General features: G+C 44.7%; 4 protein-coding genes and 1 long non-coding RNA gene across 9 annotated transcripts; 4 read left to right on the forward strand and 1 right to left on the reverse strand.

Annotated features, from left to right (window-relative positions):
- Window positions 1–369: 369 nt before the first annotated feature.
- LOC101075901 (vesicle transport protein GOT1B-like) lies at window positions 370–2204 on the reverse strand. The gene is made up of 5 exons (XM_003967504.3): window positions 2062–2204; window positions 1589–1680; window positions 1333–1511; window positions 1168–1249; window positions 370–976 (listed from the first exon to the last, which is right to left on the reverse strand). Exons 1-5 carry the CDS (start codon window positions 2084–2086, stop codon window positions 938–940), a joined length of 417 nt encoding a protein of 138 aa, XP_003967553.1. The 5' UTR covers window positions 2087–2204; the 3' UTR covers window positions 370–937.
- On the forward strand, window positions 2057–6476 carry slc35b4 (solute carrier family 35 member B4). The gene is made up of 11 exons (XM_003967644.3): window positions 2057–2191; window positions 2674–2968; window positions 3361–3474; window positions 3559–3661; window positions 3744–3793; window positions 3890–3971; window positions 4107–4167; window positions 4870–4979; window positions 5084–5159; window positions 5234–5309; window positions 5477–6476. Exons 2-11 carry the CDS (start codon window positions 2892–2894, stop codon window positions 5724–5726), a joined length of 999 nt encoding a protein of 332 aa, XP_003967693.1. The 5' UTR covers window positions 2057–2191; window positions 2674–2891; the 3' UTR covers window positions 5727–6476.
- Window positions 6477–6664: 188 nt separating this feature from the next.
- LOC101069370 (vegetative cell wall protein gp1-like) lies at window positions 6665–11164 on the forward strand. 5 transcript variants are annotated; one of them, XM_029841608.1, is made up of 10 exons: window positions 6665–6931; window positions 7642–8757; window positions 8827–8902; window positions 8981–9095; window positions 9171–9351; window positions 9444–9458; window positions 9581–9664; window positions 10305–10375; window positions 10505–10640; window positions 10732–11164. In XM_029841608.1, the coding sequence occupies exons 1-10, from the start codon at window positions 6854–6856 to the stop codon at window positions 10753–10755; spliced, it is 1896 nt and encodes a 631-aa protein (XP_029697468.1). In that variant the 5' UTR covers window positions 6665–6853; the 3' UTR covers window positions 10756–11164. The 5 variants fall into 5 exon arrangements, with proteins under 5 accessions (XP_029697468.1, XP_029697470.1, XP_029697469.1 ...); XM_029841610.1 differs by having other exon boundaries at window positions 7642–8688; XM_029841609.1 differs by having other exon boundaries at window positions 7642–8619; window positions 8689–8902.
- Window positions 11165–11365: 201 nt separating this feature from the next.
- LOC115251004 (uncharacterized) lies at window positions 11366–17218 on the forward strand. The gene is made up of 2 exons (XR_003889548.1): window positions 11366–15787; window positions 15860–17218. It is a non-coding gene; the product is annotated as an uncharacterized lncRNA (long non-coding RNA).
- A 1288-nt stretch (window positions 17219–18506) lies between these two features.
- LOC101069606 (neuroepithelial cell-transforming gene 1 protein-like) lies at window positions 18507–23476 on the forward strand. Its single transcript, XM_003967646.3, has 12 exons — window positions 18507–18819; window positions 19908–19974; window positions 20179–20238; window positions 20844–20951; window positions 21026–21193; window positions 21297–21359; window positions 21433–21529; window positions 21625–21701; window positions 21780–22037; window positions 22158–22328; window positions 22426–22612; window positions 22695–23476. The coding sequence occupies exons 1-12, from the start codon at window positions 18683–18685 to the stop codon at window positions 23024–23026; spliced, it is 1725 nt and encodes a 574-aa protein (XP_003967695.2). The 5' UTR covers window positions 18507–18682; the 3' UTR covers window positions 23027–23476.
- The last annotated feature ends 158 nt before the right edge of the window (window positions 23477–23634 follow it).

A 23634-nucleotide genomic window follows, 5' to 3' on the forward strand; every position in this document is an offset into this window, starting at 1 on the left:
TCGATCTTTTATGTCTTTTCTTCTCGCCTGAAATGAACAGACCTCAACACAAGATGTTCAGATTTGGTGTTCTTTTTTGGTGTTCTGACTGGCTGTCAGCAGCACAGCAAGGAAAGATGTGAATCGGACATTTATATAGATAAAAACAACAAAACTCATCTCCAACAACACATATTGAATTGTGGTGACACTCTTTACTAATCTCTCTGTTGTCCCAGGAACTACAAGATTCATTAGCTGAAGAGAAATCTATAGAACTAGTGTCCACTACCGCCGCCTAGTGGCAAAGCGTCGTATTTCACTGCCCCGTAAATCGGGACGTTTGTCATCATGTTATATATTTATGACGAATGTGCACATCACAGGTAAAAGTCATGGAAAAAATTTTATTTCATTTGACCACTGATACCAATGTAATTACTTATTACAAATGCTAACATATTAATAAATAATGTTAATACCTCATATATAAGACAAAAAGGGGGTTAAAGCTTAACCTAAGACACATAATCTGGGCCGCATCACCATGTTAAAACTTCAGACAAAAATCAAATCTTTATTTTGAACAGCATCATCACTGTTTATAAAATAGATCCCGGCAGCGCAGAAATATCGAGAGACACATTTCAATCCAAGGATGCACTTTCAGAAATGACAGCGAGACACTTTGACAAGAAGCACAATAATTAACTGCTGAGGTACAAAAGCTCTCAGTGTGGCGCTCCGTCCTGAGCGGCGGATCCAGTGGTTCCCGAATCATCTGTCCATCATCACCAGTCTGGAATGGTACCATTCCAGTTCAAGGCAAAAATCATAATAACCATCGGAGTGGCGGTCACATGTCAAATGTCCACAGGAAAAATGACCCCCCCCCTCCCCAAAAAAATAATAATACAATCACAGATTTAAAACACTGTGATAAATCCTGGAAACACCGTTATACCATAGTGTTGCTTTCACCAACTTTATCCGCCACCTGAAAAACAGAGCGAAAAAGAACAGAATCAGAATTAATTTAATAAAATGATTTGCGTCAAGTGAAACAACGTAACAGCTTTACAACATATTAATTACTGCAGAAATGCCCTGTTGCAATATGTCCCTGTAACATAAACTCAGGCCTCAGGATTTGGAACCCAATTCCCTCAGCGATAGTCGGATACACACCGAACTGATCCCAGGTAAGTTGAGCAAGGACCCGAGGACTGGAACCCGTCTAATGAAGCCGACGGCCACTGGGAAAAATCCCCTGTAAACCCGGCAGGAAAGAAGAGGAAACAATCATCATAGTAGAATTAGATAAATGACAAGACAAAAGGGCATTTGGCTCACCTAAATAACAGGAAGAACCCGTAGATTTCCAGAACGACTCCAATGATGGGCCAGCCCATCAGAACCACCAACACTCCTCCAAGAAAGAAACTGGTGGCCTTGACTTTGTGCCACTGGAAGAAAAACCTGAAGGTCCGCTCCAAGCCGATGACAAAGGACAGCCCGGAGACGAAGAGGATCTGTGCACAGAGAAGCAAGCGTGCATGTGTCAGCTCACAGGTGGGGGGTGCTGCTCAGGTGTTACGGCTGGACGCACGTTTCCAATGGCCAGAAGAGCTTTGTCGAAAAACAGCATCATCCCGAAGAGGAGGAAGAACACACCAAAGCCAGTCAGCCCCATCCCGATTTCTGTAGATGATGTCAAAAATGTCACGTCCAACTCGCCGCCAACATTAGATCAGATGACAACCAGAAAATGTAAAATTAACGTTATTGCCAAGAATTACTAATGGGCTCTGCTACGCTGCTAAAACCAATACAGGTGTTTATGTTCGTACAAGCGTTGTTTTATTTATATCACTGACGACTGTACATTAGTAAAAGTCAATATAAAAAGTTAATTAGACAATACTTTATTTTAAACAATACTTTTTTTTGAAGTGACGTATGGTAATGTGACGCAAACGTGTATCCACCAATAGCGTTAGAGCAGCTAACCTCATACATTTGGCTAAACTGGACGTTTAACACGATGGTGACAAACAACCACGCAATAGAATCGGCACTTACTTTGCGTGTCCGTGAGTGAAATCATATTGGCGGCGGCTGTAGGATTTGACGACCCACGAAATTCCCCTAAAGACCCAAACACGTTTGTTGATTGTTGAATTACGCCAGGCGGATGAAAGCAAAACTAGCGGTTTGTTGCGGCCACGTCTTCCGGAAAGACGCAACCACTTGCCAAAGATCGTGTATGCGTGTGATGTGTGTGTTGCATTTAGCATCGTAACTAGTGCTTGATAATGAAGACGACGCAGAATTTCCTATCAAACGGGCTAAGTGTTATATATGGTACATGTAATCGCCATACTGAAGGATTAACATTTATTTAGGCTGGGTGTTGATGTGATAAGAGATATTGATTTCCGTATCTAAGTCTTTTCTCGTCTTGATATATGTAGTCAGAGAGCGAGCTCTGCTTATTTGAGTAAAACGTCATTGTCTGCCTTGAATATCAAAACATTTATGAGTGTTGCTACTGCGCAACGATTGCCCATTTTAATTCCGTTGTTATCTTCACATTTTAAAACAGACGTCAAACTGAGTACATTCTATGATGCGACTAAATCCAACAGCTGTTTGAACTGAAATTATTTGTCCATTTCCCGTATCCTCTCACAGACGACACAGTCAGTTGTTCATGAACTACAACTCCCATGATCCTACACGACCAGGAAGAATGAAAACCTATTCGGCGCCTTGGGGTGAAAATCAGGAGTTTGCGTGGAAGAAGTCGTCAAAAAGAAAACCCGCGGCTCAATAGCAACTATGTTTCGATCAGAAATCGAATTTTCCTTGTGACACAGTCTGCGTCGGGCTTCTTTTACCAGTCGGCCAACATGGGCACGTCGGTTGCGGTCTGTCTTGTTTTTATCGGTTGCTGTAGCAATGTTGTATTTCTGGAGCTTCTTGTAAGGTCAGTGAGTCCAACTTTTCTTCATATTTCTATTTTACTGTTTGACTTTCCACTGTACGAGCAGTTATAACCAGAAACAGTGTAGTGTTTATTACTAAAAAAAATCATCATATCAGCTATACGCAACCCAAGAGCAACAATGGGATAAATATAATATTATGAAAAAGAAAAAGAAAAAACCAAAAAGAATAACTTGCTATTTTCACTGGGAAACGTTATTTGTGTATGATGATTTTTTTTTTCAACAAGCAGAACTGATGTGATCCAGAAAGCTGCATTATTAAATAGCTGATTTATTGATATTCTAAGAATTCCAAGATTCAATTAATCATTGGAAAATCATGCCAAATTCCATCTTCATCTGTTTTTATTTTTTCTTGTTTTTGTTGCAGGGAATTTCCAGGAAGTGGCAACATAATAACCTTCACTCAGTTTCTTTTCATCGCCTTGGAAGGTTTAATCTTTGAGTCAAACTTTGGGAGGAAAAAACCAGCAATTCCTATAAGGTAACCAAAGAAGCAAGGACCGATTCACCCTCCGCCATGGAAACCGTCTCCTCATCACGCCCATGTGCATCTTTCTTTCTCCAGAAACTATGTCTTCATGGTGACAATGTTCTTCGCCGTCAGTGTGATCAACAACTACTCCCTCAACTTCAACATCGCCATGCCGTTACACATGATCTTCAGATCAGTAAGAGTTCATCTGCTTTTATCTTGTTTTTGTCACTTTGACCTCAGTCTGATCAGCTGATCTCTGATTGATCTCCTCTCAGGGATCACTAATCGCTAACATGATCCTGGGAATTATCATCCTGAAAAAAAGGTAGCTGTACCCACCCTGACAACTATAAAACCTGGAGATGACATATTTCCTGAAAGCTTAGCCTGTATGTAATATATTTTTCTTTTCTCTCTGCAGGTATTCACCCAGCAAATATCTGTCAATAGGTTTAATTTCGTTTGGTATCTTCATCTGCACCATCATGTCTGCCAAGCAAGTGGTGAGTCTTCCACCGAACTGGGGTTTTAAGCCACAGGCCTCCACAATCATGCAGCATTATTATTCCATCTTCACAATGTGTATTTAAGGTAAACTGCCAGCGTTGGTTGTTAATTCCTTGGAATGGCTTTTGCAGAACATGGCCAGCGAAGGATCAGAGGACCAAGGCGTCCATGCCTTCATGCACTGGCTTGTAGGTGAGTTGTGGGCATGAATTGACGTAAAGCTGCAACAGGAGATCGTTGTCGACGTATCTGAGCTGATACAACCAGACCGACTTGGTTTTTGATCATTTAATACTTCCAGTAGAAGCTATAGAAAAGATAAGTGAGATAATCAGCAGCAGCAGCCTAGAAATGGCTGAATGAAGCAAACTGAGTCTAGACAGCCACGTCTCACTTCGCTGCGGGTTAATTGTTCATCAAATTTGGCAGGAGATTCCTCCCGGGACTCCGCAAATGTACCTATTTTTAGGATGAAAGTGCATATTCATCCAGCATGTGCAAATGCACTTCCTGTTCTGGAGTCAACAGCAGCAGTGTTACCGCAGCGACGCAGCACTGGAGCCATTCTGCAGATCCAACCGTATTAAAATATCACTGACGCAGCAGATCCTGCGTGTGTGTGTGTGTGTGTGTGTGTGTGTGTGTGTGTGTGTGTGTGTGTGTGTGTGTGTGTGTGTGTGTGTGAGGAAACCCTGATGTAAAACAGATGTTTACTGTCAGTGTTTTGCAGATGTTTGCCTGATTAGCTTGCACCATTTGTCAGCAGGCCCCAACTGAAGGACCTTCTGTTTGTTTTCATTATGTGGACTAATTGCTTCGGCTCGTCTTTTTCATTGAATAGTAAATCATCTTAAACTTTTTTTGGCTTATGATGTTTTGTTTCCCCCCCCCAAGGCATTGCCATGTTGACATTCGCTCTGCTGATGTCTGCCAGGATGGGCATCTTTCAAGAGACACTGTACAAGGAATATGGCAAACACTCCAAGGAAGCTCTCTTCTACAATGTTAGTCCACTTTAATCTCTTTGTCAAGGACACACCCAAAGTGAAACAGCTCCGGGGGGGGGCTGAAACACCAGTTTGACCTGATGTTTTCCCCCTCTCTGCAGCACTGCCTACCTCTGCCGGGCTTCCTGCTCCTCCTCAGTGACATCTACAACCATGGCGTCCTCTTCAGCCAAACCAGTGAGACCAGCAGGAGATAGTCTGCTTCCTTTCTGAGTCTCTGATGATCAGCCTGATGCTTTTCTGCTCCCCAGCTCCCGTCGCCGTCCCCGTGGTCGGTCTCTCTGTGCCCATCATGTGGCTCTACCTGCTGGGCAACACCATCACGCAGTATCCTGTCAAACACTGTCAATACACAGTAGAGTGTAGACGAGTAAGTGCATTTATAAGTAGTGCGAGGGCGCTTCTTTGGCTCCAGATAGAGCCCAGCCGAAGACATCTCCGGGTTTCAAACCGTGTTTCCAGCTCTTTGTTCAGCCTTTAACTCGCCCTTTCAGATACGTGTGCATCCGCGGCGTGTTCATCCTCACCACAGAGTGCACCTCCCTGACGGTCACTCTCGTGGTGACGCTCAGAAAGTTCCTCAGCCTCATCTTCTCCATCCTGTACTTCCAAAACCCCTTCACTACCTGGCACTGGGTGGGCACCGCGGTGGTCTTCCTGGGCACCCTGCTCTACACGGAGGTGTGGAACAGCGTGCGGGCGGCTCTGGGCCGTCCCGACGCCAAGGAGAAGAAGGCAGCGTGAGGATAGACTGGTTAAAGAGTCCCTTGTGGAGAGAATTAGGTCATTTTTTTTATAGTTGCCACAGTAACTCTTTAGACGAGCAGTTTTTATGAAAAGGCTGGTGATATTCTAGATTTGGTGGATAATTCAGCCTTAGACTGTTTGGCATCCTCCATTATATGACAAGGCCAAATTTCAAAACGAGGAGTTGCCTGGGCAACTGATTTGAATGCATTTGATCAGGAGGGAGATTAATAAACACCCGTTTAATTATTTAAGCAAATTTTAACCTGCGGGTTTTATCACGAGTTTGCAGTTTTCGCCAGTTACTGTTGTTCCAAAATGGCCAAAGAAAGTAGCATTTTGATAAAAAGGTCACGCCGGAGATTGTATTTTAAAAACGTTTATCCTTTATGTGACTGTATTGATTAATGTGCGTGTGACGCGTGCACAGCTGAGGAATTTACGATGGACCCGAAATAACCCGCGGGTCTACTGGACACGTGGAGGGATCCATTTGCTGTGTTAAACAGCGGGAGGGGATAGAACAGGATATTTTAAAAGAAATGCTAGCTGGCTTTTATGCGTTTAAAAGAATAGAATTAGGAAGTATCACCAGCCTTTTGTTTTCGAGTTAACAGCGGCAGTCATGGTGCAAATTGAGTTCGAGTGTTCTGATTTAACTTGACAGTTGATGTGTGCAAACGTAGGAATTGCCGCTTACTCCTTAACTCTTATGCTGAAAGAATAAAATAAAGTATGCATTATTTAGTTGTTTTGCGTTTGCATCTTGCTGGTACGACGTTGTTTGCGTTATTTGCCAGACATGTTCTGCGCAGTCTGTCAAGAATCAACGTTACGTTTTAACGAAATAAACGCACAAAGTGGTGAATTCTTAAATTTGAATCTCATGAGGTTGATTTTCGTCTTACAATGAGCAGGTACACGATGTTCTCTCACGAGTCATTAACTCTCAAGAGGATCAACCAATCACAGAAGCCGTTGTTCGGCTTCATCCAATGGCAGCCGCTGATGTTGGCCGGTGGGCGGGGCCGTTGGGTGCAGCTGTTTGGAGTGCGGTTCGGGTCCACGCTGTAGATTAAAATACTTTTGAATTAAACGAAAAGTGCGGGTATCTGCGGGTGCAGATGGGGGGAAACAGCCCGAGCCACTTCCCTCAGGAGCAGGATGAAGGTGGAGGACTTACTTTTTTGAAGGGCATCCGGGTGAGTCCAACTCAGGGTGTGCTCAGATTAGATGTTTTCATCCTGCACTCCCATGATAATCTGGTTAATTATCCCAACTATGGGTCTCCCTCCTCGTGGACGTGTTGGATTTACCGTTGGGGGCAAAACAAAGAAGCAAATACACTAAAAATAAATTAATTCTTTATAAATGTTCACGATTATGTTCGATAATTATTCAGTTAATAATAAACTAAATCATCAACTAAATTACCTTTAGGAACTAGTTTTAAAGCTAGAGAAAAAGGGAAATTTCTGAATGATACACAACAGCTGATATAAAATAAATTCACTTATTAGAATAAAAATAAATTAAAGAAGTGTTGCAACAGGTCCAAGTTAGATTATTCTGGGTCCCAAATACCCCAGGATACAATCAATACCAATGCAGACATCTTTTGTACTTTACAATTTAAAATATTTATTCACAAACACTTTTAGCGTTTTAATTTGCCGTTTGAGTGCAGCGTTGAACCTTATGTAGCAACACTCCTCCACGGCCATTTGCCACCCTCAGAAGGTCAAAGGGCCTCATCACAACAGCATCCACATCTGTTGAAAGGCTCAGGGATCGAGAGCTAAAGGGGATAATCTCATTTCTCCAGACGCGTCATGTTTTCATACAAACCAGCACGAACTGAACAGAACGTTCACTGCCAGGTTTGATTTTATGAGTTAAATGTTTCTTTCAGCTCTCAGACAAGGTCATCAAACGGATGAAACAGTCGCCGACGCTCATCTCACCTCAGCCTCCACAGGCCCCAAACCCTCCTGCACCCTCACCTGAGGCGCCCAGTCCTGATCCCACCCCCTCGGGGGGAAACCTGACATCTCCACCCCCTCCCTCCACTTCTCCTCCCCTTCCTCAGGAAACCTCGTCCCCACCTGCTCCTCCGGTCACCTTTTTTGCCCCTCCCCCCGTCAAGTTCCACTCCCTTCCTCCTCCGTCTACTCAGCAGCCCTCAATTATTGCTGCTCCACTCGCTCCGCCAACACCTCCCAAGGTGGACACAAGCGGGGAGCACCCACCCCCTCCTGTGGTCCCTCCTCGGGTAGAGGCAGACACCTCTGCTGCAGGAGCGCTCGCCTCACCCCCGCCTCCCCCTCCACAGTCGACCGCAGCACCTCCTCCAGCTACACCCTCTCCCCAACTGGCTGCAAGCGTGGAGCCCCTTCCTGCTCCTCCTGCCCCTGTTGAACCCACGGTCCCTCCCCAGGTACGGGCAGAAGCCCCACCAAGACCAACCACGACACAAGTGCTTGACTCACCTCCACCTGCTCCTGCACAGCGGACAACAGCTCCACCTCCAGCTTCTGAACCTGTGATGTCACCACCCCCCACTGCTCCTGAGCCCACATGCGCTGCAGAACCTGTTGTCCCACCCGCACCAGAGGTGGAGGTGATCCAACATCCTCCATGTATTCAGTCTCCAGCGGTCGAACCAGTATTCCCAGCCTGTCCCGCTGCGTCAACACCAGTAGAACCAGCAGTTGTACCCCTGCTTAGAGATCAGCCTCTCCCTGCTGCTGAAGATGCACCACCACCTCCCCCCAAACTGGATCCACCTCCACCGCAGCCCGCCGCTGCACCCTCGTTTCCTCTAGAGCTCATTAATGAAGAGGCGTCTCCGCGGTGCCACTTTGAGGAGCTGCCCGTCGTACCCGCCGAGGCGCCCCTACGTGAACCCTTCGGAGATCCACCAGCGCCACCTCCACCCGATCCTGCTCCACCCGCCGAGGCGCCCCTACGTGAACCCTTCGGAGATCCACCAGCGCCACCTCCACCCGATCCTGCTCCACCCGCCGAGGCGCCCCTACGTGAACCCTTCGGAGATCCACCAGCGCCACCTCCACCCGATCCTGCTCCACCCGCCGAGGCGCCCGCCATGTCCGGGCCTCCCGAAGCGGAGGATGAAACGCCCGCCCCAACCTCGGCGCCACCGCCCGTCGACGGTTAGCTAGGTTTTCTGACGTGTCGGCCTAATTAGCGGAATACGGTGGGGTGATTTTTGCTGTCTGACGGTTCCGCAGTTCCGACCGTTTCTCCTGAAGCGCTGGAGGAAGAGCTGGGGCAGAAGATCAAAGAGGAGATGCGGAGACGTCTGGAGGAGGAGATCGGCCGGAGGAGGGCGGAGCTGCAAAGACAGTAAGGCCGCGACACCAAGCTGAGACCGCAGGTCTTGTTTTGGTTGATGATTTCTTGATGATTGCGTGTGTGAAGGTTGGAGGAGATGGAGGTTCAGGTCCAGGCCGAGGCCAGTGCTGCCGCTCAGGCTCGGGTGGAGAAGGAGGTGAAGAAGAGCCTGGAGGCAGAGAGGGCGGCGCACATGGAGACGCTGGCGAACTCCATTGTGAAGGAGCGAATGAAGACCGGAGATCCGAGGCTCAAGGTGCAGCTTTATGTGAGTCAACGCCGGCGGATGATGGAGGTTCTCTCCACATGTAAAACCGTTTCCTCTCTAATGTCACTTTTCTTTCTTGGTGCACGTTTTAGCGGCTGGAGGTGAAGGTAAGATGGGAGAGTTTCTACGCCCACCACTCACTTTTTTCCACTTTCACGCTACACTAATCCGCTGCTGCCCAGCCAGCAAAGTTAGTTTCTAAGAAGAGTTTGAATTTTTTTTTTTACAGGCTCAACAACTGGAAGAGCGGGAAAAGGAATTAGAGAAGCGGGATGTTCTCCACAAGGAACATGTTGCGAAGATTGAAGCAAAGGTGGGCAACGATATTTTCGCATATACTTTTTTCAGAGAAATAGATTTTTTTTGTTGTTGAAATTTTAGGTCTGTGTTCTTAGTTTCAAGAAGATCTGTGCAAGTATAATAGAGCATTACTATGCCCCATCATTGGGCCATTAAAGTCCGTTAAATGTATTAATTTAAACTTCTGAAACTTAAAATACAACACGGCGGCAATCCGTTGCTGTTCTCTGGCAGTTTTACCATGTTCCATTTAATTCAACAACTGAAAAATATAATTTAGTACATGCTGAAGTTAAGTGGTTTTCTCCTTTTAGCATTCAGTCAGTGATCTGTACAAGGACACGTTGCATTTTTGTTCTGAAGGTCTTTGTTGCCTAGCAACATAAGCTGCAACTGCAATACTGCCATCGCATGTTGATTCACATTTGAATCCTCTTGGACATAGAAACCAACATTTAAACTAGTGGGAACAAAAACTCCAGCACGCTACTGTTCCACCATGTCACCACTAGGGGGCGGGAGACAGGTCATTGGATTAGATTTGCAGGTTTATAGTCACTAATTGACAATTGATAGAAATTAATCCGTTTATTTCTCTCATTAAAGATGAATCAGATGGACAATGAGAGTAAGATTATTGTGATTTTTGACAGTATGCTGAGTTTAAAAGGGCGACTGCAGAGAGCTTCCAGAAGGGCAAAGAGGAAGCTGAAAGCCGTTTTACGTAAGCTCCTCATGTTCACAATTACAGTCTGCATGTGTTTAATTCACTTACACTCAATAGACAGATGAACTGTACAGGTGATAAGAGGACTAGATATTTATCCTCCTGTTTTAAATACGTGCGTGTCAGGCGTTTCAGCTTCCAGCCGGTCTGTGGGGACTTGCAGAGCCAGATTTTAAAATGCTACAGGGAGAACACGGGAAAGACTCTGGACTGCTCGAGCATCGCCTCGGCGTACATGCAGTGCGTGGACGATGCCAAGAAGGTACAGCTAAACTTCGCTTGTCTCGCTTCATTATCTGTCACTGAATTTGCTCTAGAATTTGGTGGCGTTATGAAATCTGTTTGGTTTCCAGAACAAACTGAGCACGAGAGGTTGATGCGGCAGCTTGGTTGGAGAGAAGAGTAACAACAGTCTACAAACCCTTTACATTAAGAGGAATAAGTTGCCATATAGGCCAGTCAGGTTGGTATCCTGCTCTGGTGCTGGGGAGGGGTGGGTGTCACATCCATGGTCTGTAGCTTAGATTTTATTTTTGCACAATCTCTGAAACTGTGGGATTAACTTTAAACCAGGTTCGCCACCTCTCTGTAACTCAGATCTTCACTTAAGATAAAGTTCAGGAGATGGTTAACGCAGTATTTATGCCTTAAATCAAGGGTGATTGTGATCAACTGAATAAGTAACAAAGAGCGCAACGTGCTGTTCTTTAATTGTTTGAAGAGCTGCAAGTTCAACTGTGTGCATAAAGTTTAAGTCAATAAACTGTAATCTTCAACTGGATTTTACATTTTTGTGTTGGTGAGGTTTTTCATTATTGAGTAGTTCAATGCCTTTTTGCCCCAAAAATGATGCAGAATATTATCAGTAATATTCCTAATTCAGTCATTTATTCTACTCCAATTGGCTTTGAATTAAGATTTTGATAAATAAATGGGAGAAAATTAAACTATTATAAATATTCTACTTGTAACCAGCAGAGGGCGCCATATAGTCGTTGCACTTTTCTCTGTAAAATCCATTTTTCATCAACTTCAAACGGGTTCATTAAGCTCTGTAGTTCCTGTTTAAGTCTTCATATACAAAATATGAATTTAGTTCCATAGTCCATGAATATTTGTATAAAAATAAGACAGAATGGCCATAATGGGTCTGAAATAAACTCCAGTAAATCCAGTCAGCACTGTATCTAAAAATACAGAGCTCTTTTAAAAGCGTGGTCAATGGCATTTTTAACACGAGCCACCGAACGAAGACGCGAACAGCTTGTGTCTCTCGGTTCCTAATTTGACCCCAGCGCAGCTAAAATGGGGACCTAACATGTGAGTCAGTGTCTCTTCTATTTAGAAGAAAGTTGTGTCCTGTTTAAAAAGGAAGTGAGGGCATTTTTTTTCTTTTTCACGCAGAAATCAAAATGCAAAAGACCTGAATCTGCAGTTTTTATAGCTTATCAAGATCCATTTACAGTCAGTTCATGACTTCAAATGACCAGCACTGTCCTTGATCTCTGTCTTCCTTTATTATCGGCCATGAATGCACATGTTTGAGCACTTGTACCGTTGGGAAGGCTAAAACAACTGCTCGTACATTGCTTTTGTCATCACTAAAACCACAATAAGAGTTCAAGTGTGTGTCCCTATTTCTACCTCTTATGCTGTTTTCAGATGCTGTTTTCAGATGTCTGTTACGCAATCTTTCTTTTTCTTTGCAAGGACACATCAAACGCCTTCAATAGGACTGTTACATAATGACATTTTTAAAAAAAATAATACCTGTGACGTCTGAGTGGATGTTGTCTGATCATCTCACCGCTGTCGTACATTTTCCAGCGCCTTTCTACATGTGTTGTTTTTTAATATTTATTCATTCTCCTGATATGCTGCTAATCCATAATTAATAGTGGATTCTAATAAATACCTTAACACACTCTCCACATTGTTTTGAAATAATACCACAACACATTTTGGACCTTAACAACGGTCGGCACTCTCCCAGCAACAACTGATTGTTAGTTTTATCACCTGGGTAATTCCTCCAAAGTACCTAATTAACACAAAAAAGTAATACTTAGTCATTAAGCTGAAGCGCTCTTCCGTCGCCCCGCCCCCTAGTGGCCGACGCTGGTATCACCTCCACAAATCGAAACATGAAAGATCTGTACAGGCATATGAGCATTTGAAGTAATCTAGAAATGGTTTGTCACCAGTGTTTGATTGTTGTCTCTTTGGACACTGTTAAGTGAGATTAATGTGCGTGCAGGATGTCAGCATCACAGTAACAAAGAAAAAGGAAGTGGAATAGAGAGCGCAGAGGGATGTTTCAGATTACTCTGAGTCAGTCAGGCTGCTGCTGCCGACCAGAATTTACTGCAATATGGATGATTTAAAGGTGGAAGCAGTTAGGAGGGACCCTCAGAGCTGCACCAGGATGCTGGCTGATTGACAGCTGGACCAAAAGTGGGGCGGGAGAGGGGACCGGGGTGAAAAGTTGATGTGATTCAGCCCTTAGAGTAACTTCCTTTGGCATTTTCAGAATGGATATATGGGAGCCAGAGAGGGGGAGACTCATCGTGTGGTCAGCTGACTCACCATATAGGAATGGATACTGGGAAGAGAAGCACGTGCTGCCCAGTGGGGGTTGGGTACTCTGGCTTTGGTGTTTGACAGAGGGCGGTATTATTGTATTTCCCGTCACAACAGGGGAATGCGGGGCCAAATTCCTGCTCTGTTAGTCGCAGCCTCACCTGCCTTCACCATACGGATACTATTTCCTTCTCCCATTTCCCTTCTAGCCATGGAATTCCCCTAGATTTTGTGGTTTTAGGAGGCAGCCGCAGGGACGGTCCAACAAATGTCTGTTTGGTCGTAACTGGATGCTTGAGGTTCTGGCTGATTTAACAGAACTAGAGCCCCACCAGGCGCCAATGGAGGGTAGGATGTCAAACGTGTGCAAACACGGGGAGAATAAATCTCCAGGATTATGTGGGTGAAGTGTGAATGGAATGGTCGCTTGTTTGTTTTGGCAAGACGGAGGATGCTGTGTCATGCTGGCTGTGTGTTTGATAGAGAGACTACGGTTATCTTCCCTTCACTTCTCCATTATTTTGGTCAGTGCGCCACAGCCGCGGCCAACTTTTACTGGCTGCCGACATCAAGAGTGTGAGCAATTACCTGTTTAATTCCATTGTTTACAGTTCTTGTGAGCGTGCGTGGCAGTGAGGTGATGCTGGATGGCTTCCAACCCATCCAGAATAATTTCACCTAAGCAGTTTGGGGTGTTTTTTGTTAGCATTGTTTGTGACGTCGTCATCATTTCATAATGATACTTTGAGCTTCCGGCATCGTCCTTCCTGTTGACTGTAACACGTAGTCTCCAAACCAAACTGCGTCTGACCACGTGTGCGGGCGTGTGGGAGTGGTGTTGACTCAGAGTTACAATAATGACTCTGGCAGCTCGCAATAACGAGAGCGAGAAAGAGAGAGGGAGAGGGAGAGAAAGAGAGAGAGCGGGAGGTGGGCTGTGCTCTTCCTGGCATCTCCATCTCATAAGCCCTCTGACGCTCGGTGCAGACGCTCAGAAAACCCAGGCAGTCACACACACAGCACCTGCAGTATTAAAAAGGCATGGAGGAGCAGTGCATCATGGGAGCAACTTTGGGTCAGGAGGAGGAAACGCAGCATCATGTGGTAGGTGATGGACTTCTTGCAACAGGTTAGTTTGGATTATCCATGTTTGTCCTTTGGGGAGGGGGGGGGGGGTGGAATGGTTTTAGGAGGCAGCCTGTTTGGCATCAAGGAGCTTTTGTCCATGTTGGGTGAAGAGCTGATCCAATCTGCAACGAGTGCCGCTGGTGGAGGATCAAATGAACCAGGTGGATGTCGTACGGTCTGTATATACCTGTTCGGTTGAATAGAGGCACAGAGCGAGCTCATTTGTGTGATCAAGTCTTCCGACAAGGGTTTATAGATCCAGACTAACAGGCTGACAGATCTCTAAGTAAAACCCCTTTTTCTCACCCTTTACTTCACACTCCAGGTGTATTTCTTCTTATGACCACCAGCATAAACTGTAAAATGACCACCGCCAATTTTTTTTTAGCTGTTCAGGAACTTTTCATGACTCACTTCAGTCATGCTGCTCGGCACTGTGAGGTTAAGTGTCCTCTGGTTTTGACACAATTAGAAACTGGCTTCCTGGAACTGGCCAACAGTTGAGCGGTTAAGTGACTTTCTGGGAGTCGCCGCGTCTTCATTTCTTTTAGCCTGACACCTTTAATGGGCATTAATGGCGTCACTTTAGGTTTAATTAATGAACTGTACTAAGGTTGAAGTGTGGAGGTTCTAACTAAGCCAGTTAGCTTAGTTTCATGACTGGATAAAAGGTGCCAGCAACCTTCCCTTTCAGTTCGTAATAAAATTCCTGCGTGTTGTCACGCCCAACTCATCACATAATAAAACTTGGACAGGTGCCACCTTAGTCCTCATGTCTCGGGCCTGATATAGTCCCCTTTACTGTCACTTCTGCACGTGCGAGCTGTTCAATAACCTCTTTTCCTGATATTGATGTGAATGCATACCATCAGTCTTGAAGGATGCTGAGCCATTGGAGCCAAATGCTTCATGTAATTGGTTTGTCCTCATAAAGTCGAAGACTTCAATCCTCTCCTCTTCTTCCGGCCGGCGCAGCGTCGCGCGGTTGCAAATATCCGCCAGGTCACACCTCCCACCATTAAGGATAATCCCTCCTGCTGCCCGAGGTGTGAACTCACTCCTCGTGCCGAGGAGCACGTGGAAGAACATGAAGCGGCCATGAAAGACGCTGCACCTTCAGGAGGACCTCGGGGGACACATAAGTCATCCTCACTTCTCCCGCCACCGAGTACCCCTCCTGGTGACTCACTGATTCACTCCGGATCCGGAGTTACGGTTGTTCGATGACTCGGGATGAAATAATCTGGAGTGTGACGATAAAAGCGGATGAATGCAGCGTCTGTGGATGCCTCATGGGGTCTTATTCACCATCGCTCATCATTCCTGTTTGTTGATGCAGAGAATTTAACACGTAAACCCAGAGGAGTGGAGAGTTTAATTTCCCCTCTCTTAACTCACGCCGGCTTATTTTTATGCGATGTGGCGAGATCCCACTGTGATAACCCCCTCCTGGACGAATCAAAGCATGCATTATCCTCACTCCTCTCATCTCTGTGTGATGTGCTTGTATTTATTTAGACGACATTTGGCCCACTGGAAAGGAAGGGGAAGAGGGAGGTGTGATGGCACATATGTCATACGTCCACGTTAAAACCATCTGTGAGCCAACACGAGTCTCTGGGCCCATATCAAAAGCATTTTCTCAAAACCCAACCTGCTGCCTCATGTGTTTTTACGCGGTTCTTCATTCAGCCTCACGAGGTCCGGAACTCACGTCTATTTTAAAATGCCGGCATTGTCTCAGCAGTTGTTTGACCTGTTTTAACTCCACAGACGAACCCGACTGGAGCTTTTCTCTGTAAAACGATGATGGACGTTGACCTGACAGCGGCAACCTTAATATACGTGCGTCCCACATCGACTCACGTCTTCCCTCCTACCGATCCATCAACGAGACGGCTTGACTCCGGGTCGGTACTTTCTGCCTTTTTTCCTACTTTTGTTAAGAGGTGAAAAATTGGTAGCAACCAAAAGAGCGAGGTGTGCTAATGGACGTCCAGCTAAGCTCTACAGCCCATTATGTCCTTTCACCAATATCTGGAGAGGTATAAGTAGGTCAGTCAGTTTTCAGATAAAGCCGTGTTCCTTTTTTCCACCATCAGAGGAAAAGAGTGTTTGGACCGCCATTACTTCCTGGTAAAAAACTCTGCTCTATTATTTATATTTGAACAAATGAAATGACCTTTACAGTGGATGATTAGCATCTCAATGGTGGCTTTTTTTTGTTTTTTTTTCCTTTGTGCTGACGCTTGTGTTTATACTAACTTTGCTGTAGCCTCGGTGAACATGGAGACAATCGCTTTATGCCATTAGCCTGATCTCTACACAGAACTCTGGTGTGATCTCTGACCTGAAGGTGGGTGGAGTATCAGGAGACAGGCGCTGGTTTCCTGACGCCATCCTTACAGAAACAGCTCTTTGAACGTCATGAGGCACACCTATTAAATAAACAAGAGAGAGAAACGGCAGCGGGTCACTGGTTTGGCTGTTGTAAATGTGAGCACCCCCCTCTGCTGTTCACACGAAGAATGAGCCATCTCGCATCGAGAGGGCCAAATCCACAACAGCTGCTGCCCCGACACACACCTGCACCGAATTACCACGGCCGAGCTCACTGTTGCACGTTGCAACCTGGGTCGAATCTGCATCCAGCATCATTTTGAGCTGCATGTTTGTCAAATGGACTCGTTTGCTGCACTCAGAAGCTGATTTCATCTGGTGACGTAGATGTTTGTACCTTGTCTCTAGCACCATGTGAAATCAGTGTTTTGGGGGGTGGACTATCAGCATGTACAGACATTGAAGGTGAATACACCGTCACAAAAGTAGGTCAGGTTTGTATGAATTACTTTCATTCTTCAATCGCAAAACGGTTACAGCTGCTCTCCTGCCTGTTATGGTAAAACGTCTATCTCTGTTTAAGTCAAATATTTAGTCATCACATGCTGACTAAAGGTCAAAATGCCCCTGTTTCTTCAGAAGGAGAAAACATCGTTTGCTTTTCTTCATGTCTTTACCTGATTGTTTTCTCTTAGGGCCTCCTTACACATTATTTATTATTATTCCGCACCATTGATTTTTATTGTAAATGTGTTACATAATCTTGCAGACAATAAAATTTCCATCCAGTTCTGTTGTTTTGTTTGTCTGTTCAATTTGTTTGTCTGAGGGGGGGAAAAAAAAAAAAAAAAGGGCTAATTTCCCTGGTGGACACCCCCTAAAGGGATCAATAAAGTACTCTTGAATCAATGTTTGAGAAAATCAGCTGCTGCTGTTCAGTGAGAATCTGCTAAATTTGGAGATTAATCATCGTCGCCAAGCTTTGGATTTGAGAGTGAGGATTTCTTCAGAAACCATTTAATAAACTGCAATTGAATCTTCTGATGAGACAGCTGGATACGCGTGGTCCTATGATAACTGAGATGGTATCATATGCTCCAAGAAGCTTTTATTTTTGAGCTGTTTGCCATTATTGCGGTACTCTTCAGTTCATAAAGGGCAATTTCCAGATGGCCTCTCCACCCTGACTTCATCAAGACACCATGGCGGCAATGCCAAGAACCATATTTCACTTGACTGACAGCAATGTTGATTAAAGCGGAATGGATGGCCCCATTGAGATGATGTGATCACGAAGGACAGCGCTATAGGCTCCAGAGCTCATCGTGTCCTGTCTGACGGATGGTCGGGTCCTATAGGGGATGGTCCAGTTTACACAGCTAGAAAATCTAACAAAATGTTAGAAAAAGAATGAGTTTGGCCTTGACATATCATTTTGATTAATGGCTATTAAAATTTAGAGGCATTGTTTCTTTCTGATTTTTATAGAAGATTGTATCAAGTGGCACCCTATAGACAGGAGGAGGCAGATGATGACAGAATCATTGATAAGTTACCATCTGAACAGAAACAAAGTGTCTACTAAAATGAGACATTTACAATCTGCAGTTTTACTCCATTTACTCTTTTGCAATGGTATAGAGCTGCAGCAACTATAGGTTGTGGATGGCATTACAAAATGGGCCCGCTTCTGACCCCATCAATAAATAAGCGTGGCACTTCCTGCTATGTGTAGGCAGCTCAGAATACAGTCAGATTATGCAAATGAGAGATAGAGAGACAGTAACACTGCAGTGATGTTCAAATGTATTTTATAATTTTTAAAATAGTTGTGGCATGGTTATCATACTGCACAATCCAGTGCATAGCAAGATAAAAATGTAAATAAAATGCCAGAGGTTTATTCGTGCAGTTGGATGGACAAAAATTTGATTTCTGTGTTTTAATATGCATATAAATGTATACAGAGTGGGAGAATTAGCTACAAAATAACATTAGCAGCCATCTTTTCCGCATGTCACGTAAATGTCTCTGGCTCCTCCCACAATATGACGTCGCAGCGACGCCTCATCTGATTGGTCCATTTCCAATAATCCGCCATATTCAAACTTCCGCCGTGTTTCGCTCTGTTGTCATCGACCGTCTTTCTTTGTGCATATATGTGTGGGGTTTTTTATACGCTAGGAGTTGTTTTCCCCCACATAAAGCCATTAAATTCGTCTCAGTTAAGAAGTTCTTAACAACGAACTCGTTAAAATGGACGAAAATGAATCGGTAAACAGAGGGATGGAAGAGAACAAAAGACTCAGCCTGCGAAGGATGTCATCGAGGACGAGTGTCATTAGCGCTGCAGAGTTCTCGCCGCGGACACTCAGGAGAAATACCTCCAAGAAGTAAGTAGACACAATTATATCGTTTAGGGCTGAGTAAGCTCTTATCATATTCTCTATGCTCATTTGGATCAAGCTTTACTTTAATATTTTACCAACTCGGCAACACTGCTGGTGTAACGTCCAACGGCAAATGAGGCGTTCCAGGACTGCTCGGAAAAAATACTATCAGCCATCTTTACCTTGCTTGCTATAGTGTAAATAAATTACTTGGATGTCATCACACAAGTCTTCACGTCACCAGTTTATATAGAAATATAATATAAATATAAAGTGCATGTTGTACCACTTAATCGACTAAACGACTTTCATATGCAGCAATTTTATCATTATCACAATGATCTTAAAGGGAAAGCAACTAGTCTAGAGCATAGAATTACCCATATTAAAGTATATATGCATTTATTCAAATTTGTTGTCATAAATAGATTGAACAGACTTTTTTTTTACATTGGATATAGTAATATGGTTTCATGACAAATTGTTTGCCTGGATGTATAGATATATACAATAGTACAGTGTCATGCATAACTCAAACTCGGGCACTGTTTCAGAATCACATCCACAAAGTCAGCCCTGTACCGCACCTTTATTTATTCTTGCAGATATGCACGTCGAAAAAGTTTGACTCTATTTCCTTGTAATTTAGCTCTGCACAATGTTTTATTTTTATTTTTTTGTTGTTGCTTGCACTTAATGTATAACTACCATTGCAGTTATTAACGTGTAATCATTTATCTGCTTCCATATCTAATTTCTTCCCTGCATGAATAGATCGCATTCTCGTGATTCGTTTGCAGGTTCATAGTTTTCTTTTCCTTGTTTTTTTCCACTCCGTTCATCATTACATAAAGGCTTTATCACAATAATCAGACTGTGGATGTGTAGCGGTGCATTCAGGTGACCTTGGGCTTCATTCCTCCCTCAGGCAGAGGCTTACAAAGAAGTCATTATAACTGTGTAGAATCTGTGTGCTGTTATCTTTTTCCTCCCTCTACAGTGGCATTAAAACATTATCGGAGCTTAAAACATAACAATGACAAAAACTGGATGAAAAACAACGTTGCCAGCTGCCCATTTATTTCTTACAGACCTCCACTGCAGAGAGGCAGCTCATTTACATTTCTCACCCCTGGCACTCCGTGGGACTTCAGTCTTGTGAGTCATAAAGACAAAATAAACAGTATTTTTTTTATCGAATTTTCGTGCTTATTTCTTTGAAATTGTCATCTGTTTCAAAATAAAGTCACAAAGATACCACTTGTATGTTCTAAATGTGTTACTGAGACTGTCTCCCATTTCGACACAAAGGCTACTGTCAATATGTGGCGTGAGTCATATCTTTGCTTTGTGATGTTTCAGAAGAGAAAACGCAAAGAGAAGGAGGATGACACAGTCAGCCTTTCCAGCTTTGACCTCAAGGTGAGCGCCATGCCAGCTCCCTGGCTGCCTGGTGCGCTGAAGCACCCTTGAACACGTCCTCGCACCAAATTTAATCCTTCTGTGTGACTCAGGTTGTCTTTGCAGAAAGCCTGCGCATTCTGTGAGCTCAGTATAATCCCACTCACCCTCAGATCGCACAACTTTCTGTCTGGGGAAATAATCTGGGCAGTAACAAATGATCAGCATGTCATAGACAGTGGATTGATCATTTTCTCACAACTTTATAAGCACAAGTTGATCAAAAAATATGAAACGCTGCTTCTGTGAAACCAGATTGAGCCTTTTGTTTTTAGAGTGTAATTCAACAGAGGACATTAGGAACTCCTACACACTGTTTTTGAGATACTGTATTTATTTTAATTCTACGGTTGCAGTCATGTCATACTGCGCCGACACAGTTCAAATACAGTAACTATGGCCTGTACAGAAGCAGCGTTTCAGGTAGGGCCCCCACCTGTTGGCTGTGTTTTGTACTGCATTATAAAGGTACAGAGATTTCCCCAGCACATCTGTTATAGATCATAGTATTACAGTGTTATTAAGGTGCTGTAGCTGAGTGGGTACTGATCAGTGTCTGCTTTCAGGAGCCCAGTAGCAAGCGCGTGCGACCTCTGGCCAAAGTTTCTTCCCTCGTCAACTTGATATCTCCTTCGAAGAGTGGAGCCGTGCGGCGCTTCGGCCACACCATCCAGGTGACCGTCGCCCCCAGTGCTGCTGCAGCATAAGCAGAAACACAGTCACTCAATGGGACCTTTTTGTTTCCTAGTCAATGTCTTTACGCAGTGACACCAAGTCGCCGGGGATGTCCCTCAAAGCAAGCAGCAAGGCCGCAGGGCCGACCCCCACCAAACGCAGAAACAGCACGCTGTGGTCAGAGACCCTGGACGTCCATCAGAAGAGCACGTTCTCCACCAAAGAGATCAAGAGACAAGAGGTTCCCTCCTTTCATTCTTTTTTTTTTCTGTTTGTTTCAGACAAAAATTCATAATGCTAAAAAGCAGAAATAACACAAACGTATGTTTCTGTTTATCTTTCAGGCCATTTATGAACTTTACAGGGGAGAACAAGATCTCATCGAAGATCTCCAACTTGCACGAAAGGTCCAAACATCTTCAACGTATAGATGAAGGTCAAATTATACACTTGTGCTCATGTTTGCACTTTTACATTCAGGCATATCATGATCCGATGCTCAAACTCTCCATCATGACTGAGGAGGAACTCGCTCACCTGTTTGGGGACTTGGATGCATACATCCCTTTACACGAAGGTAAATGACAGCAGCTTTATAGGCAGATTCCACTCTAGCTCCAAAGGCACCTTCAGATGCAGAAGCTTGTCTTGTTTTTTTAAATCAATTTATAGAGTTACTGAAGAAACTGGATGAAGAGACTGGCCCTGATGGAACAGTGGCTCAGATTGGACAAATAGTCATAGACTGGGTATGGATGGACATTGATAATCCTCTGCAAAGCATTGGCAGCTTCAGCATTTAAAAATCTGCTACTGTGTCTCCTCAGCTGCCTGGTTTGAACGCCTACAAAGCTTACTGCAGCAACCAGCTTGCAGCCAAAGCTCTGCTGGACCAGAAAAAGCAGGACAGGCGTGTGCAGGACTTCCTGCAGCGCTGCCTGGAGTCCCCCTTCAGCAGGAAACTGGACCTCTGGAGTTTCCTGGACATCCCACGTTCCCGCCTGGTGAAGTACCCTCTGCTGCTCCGAGAAATCCTCAGACACACTCCCTCTGATCACCCCGATGTCTCCAGTCTGGAAAAAGCTGTAGGTTATTCCCTGTGCAATGTTTCATCATTCCTGACATTTTTGAAAATAACCCCTCTTTTAGCATTACTCTGTGATTATTAATAATAATATTAAGTACTGCTCCTTTTGATTACCCAGATTACTATAATCCAGGAGGTTTTGTCTGACATTAACATCAGAAAAGGAGAGTCCGAATGCCAGTATTATATAGACAAATTGGAATATCTGGACGATAAGCAGAGGGATCCTCTCATAGACGACTGTAAGACTCTGCTGTGTCACGGTGAGCTGCGCAACAAGAGTGGCTCGGTAAGAATTGGCTTTTACTCCCTCTAAATCACCACGAATATCTGAAAGCAAGTTGTAGTGAACGGGATTTGTTTTCTTTTTCGATGTTACTGAACAGAGGCTGCACGTGTTCCTCTTCTCTGAGCTCTTGGTTCTGACCCGACCTGTCACCCGGAATGAGAGAAGCTGCTTCCAGGTGTATCGTCAGCCCATTCCAGTTAGAGATTTGTCTCTAGAGGACCTGCAGGATGGAGACATCCGCGTTGGGGGCTCCTTTAGGGGAGCTTTTACCAATGGAGAGAGAGGTGGGTGGAGTAGAGCTTCCCCTCCTGGATGAATTTCATTGAAAAATCCCCGACTGTAACTCACTTCTGTGTCTCTCTCCAGCTAAAAATGTTTTCCGTGTAAGCTCCCTGGACCCAGCCCACAACCAGTCCCACACCCTGTATGTCAACGACATCTACCACAAGCAGCAGTGGCTCAACTGTCTACGCACAGCGATGGCCCAACATCGGGGGGCTCCCCCCAAGGTCGAGCAGGGAGAAGCTGCCACGGCCAAGCGCCGCTCCTCCGCTGCTCCAGCCGCCGTCTGTGACAAGGAGACAGACGAGAACTGTCCGCCCGTCTCCGGCCCTAAACTGAGGCCTCAGACACTCTCCAAAACCAGACTTGAGAAGAAGTTCCAGGGCCCAGTGAAGAGGAAAGAAACTGGAGTGTAGAGGTTTTTGCCAGCTTACAGAGGTTTTCCCTCTAAGACCTCACGTGTCTGTGAATTCTTATACAACCACTGTCTTTGTGTGCTTTCAAGAGTCTTTCGCAATCATTTCCGTCCACGTGTACATCTGTTTTGTTTAGCGTGTTTAGCTGTCTAAGTGCCATTTGACAGACGTGTTCAGATGAATTAATGTGTGGAAATAGAGTCTTTGGGAAACTACCTGTATCTCATGAACTTTAGATGTTTCAGTCATTGACTGTCTGGTTTCTAGTGTTGTCCAGGACTGAAAGGGATCATGGAGCGGAGCAGGAAGCTGCCTAATTCAAAATATTTGGGATTAACAAAAAGATAATGAGCATTGGGACGAGGGCGGGGGGAAGAAGTCAGTGAATCTCGGTGTGTACAGACTGAGTGTGTAACCAGGGAAAATAAAACGTGTAGTTTGTGCTTTTAAGGAAGTCCTGTGTATGAGTTACGCGGAGCGCTTTTCAGAACACACAGTGTCCTCTCGGTTGTACTTTGGCTCCTTGGTCACTTCCTTTTACGGCCGACGTGTGTTGCAACAGATGTTTGTTAAACAAGCTCAGAAAGGGACGTCTTTACTGAGATTTG

This window comes from Takifugu rubripes, chromosome 9 (assembly GCF_901000725.2).
Source record: "Takifugu rubripes chromosome 9, fTakRub1.2, whole genome shotgun sequence".
Classification (NCBI taxonomy): Eukaryota; Metazoa; Chordata; class Actinopteri; order Tetraodontiformes; family Tetraodontidae; genus Takifugu; species Takifugu rubripes.

What these genes read in the sequence shown, in the direction of transcription:
- LOC101075901 (XM_003967504.3), bottom strand. Translation starts at nt 2,086, where the DNA reads ATGATTTCACTCACGGACACGCAAA. An exon ending in TTCACTCACGGACACGCAAA is followed by an intron (nt 1,681 to 2,061) that starts GTAAGTGCCGAT and finishes CATCATCTACAG; the next exon opens with AAATCGGGATGGGGCTGACT. An exon ending in ACTTACCTGGGATCAGTTCG is followed by an intron (nt 977 to 1,167) that starts GTGTGTATCCGA and finishes TCTGTTTTTCAG; the next exon opens with GTGGCGGATAAAGTTGGTGA.
- slc35b4 (XM_003967644.3), top strand. Translation starts at nt 2,892, where the DNA reads ATGGGCACGTCGGTTGCGGTCTGTCTTGTTTTTATCGGTTGCTGTAGC. An exon ending in TTTCTGGAGCTTCTTGTAAG is followed by an intron (nt 2,969 to 3,360) that starts GTCAGTGAGTCC and finishes TTTTTGTTGCAG; the next exon opens with GGAATTTCCAGGAAGTGGCA. An exon ending in ATTATCATCCTGAAAAAAAG is followed by an intron (nt 3,794 to 3,889) that starts GTAGCTGTACCC and finishes TTCTCTCTGCAG; the next exon opens with GTATTCACCCAGCAAATATC.
- LOC101069370 (XM_011607515.2), top strand. Translation starts at nt 6,854, where the DNA reads ATGGGGGGAAACAGCCCGAGCCACTTCCCTCAGGAGCAGGATGAAGGT. An exon ending in GAAGCTGAAAGCCGTTTTAC is followed by an intron (nt 10,376 to 10,504) that starts GTAAGCTCCTCA and finishes CGTGCGTGTCAG; the next exon opens with GCGTTTCAGCTTCCAGCCGG. An exon ending in GCGTGGACGATGCCAAGAAG is followed by an intron (nt 10,641 to 10,731) that starts GTACAGCTAAAC and finishes TTTGGTTTCCAG; the next exon opens with AACAAACTGAGCACGAGAGG.
- LOC101069606 (XM_003967646.3), top strand. Translation starts at nt 18,683, where the DNA reads ATGGACGAAAATGAATCGGTAAACAGAGGGATGGAAGAGAACAAAAGA. An exon ending in GACAAATAGTCATAGACTGG is followed by an intron (nt 21,702 to 21,779) that starts GTATGGATGGAC and finishes GTGTCTCCTCAG; the next exon opens with CTGCCTGGTTTGAACGCCTA. An exon ending in TTTTACCAATGGAGAGAGAG is followed by an intron (nt 22,613 to 22,694) that starts GTGGGTGGAGTA and finishes GTCTCTCTCCAG; the next exon opens with CTAAAAATGTTTTCCGTGTA.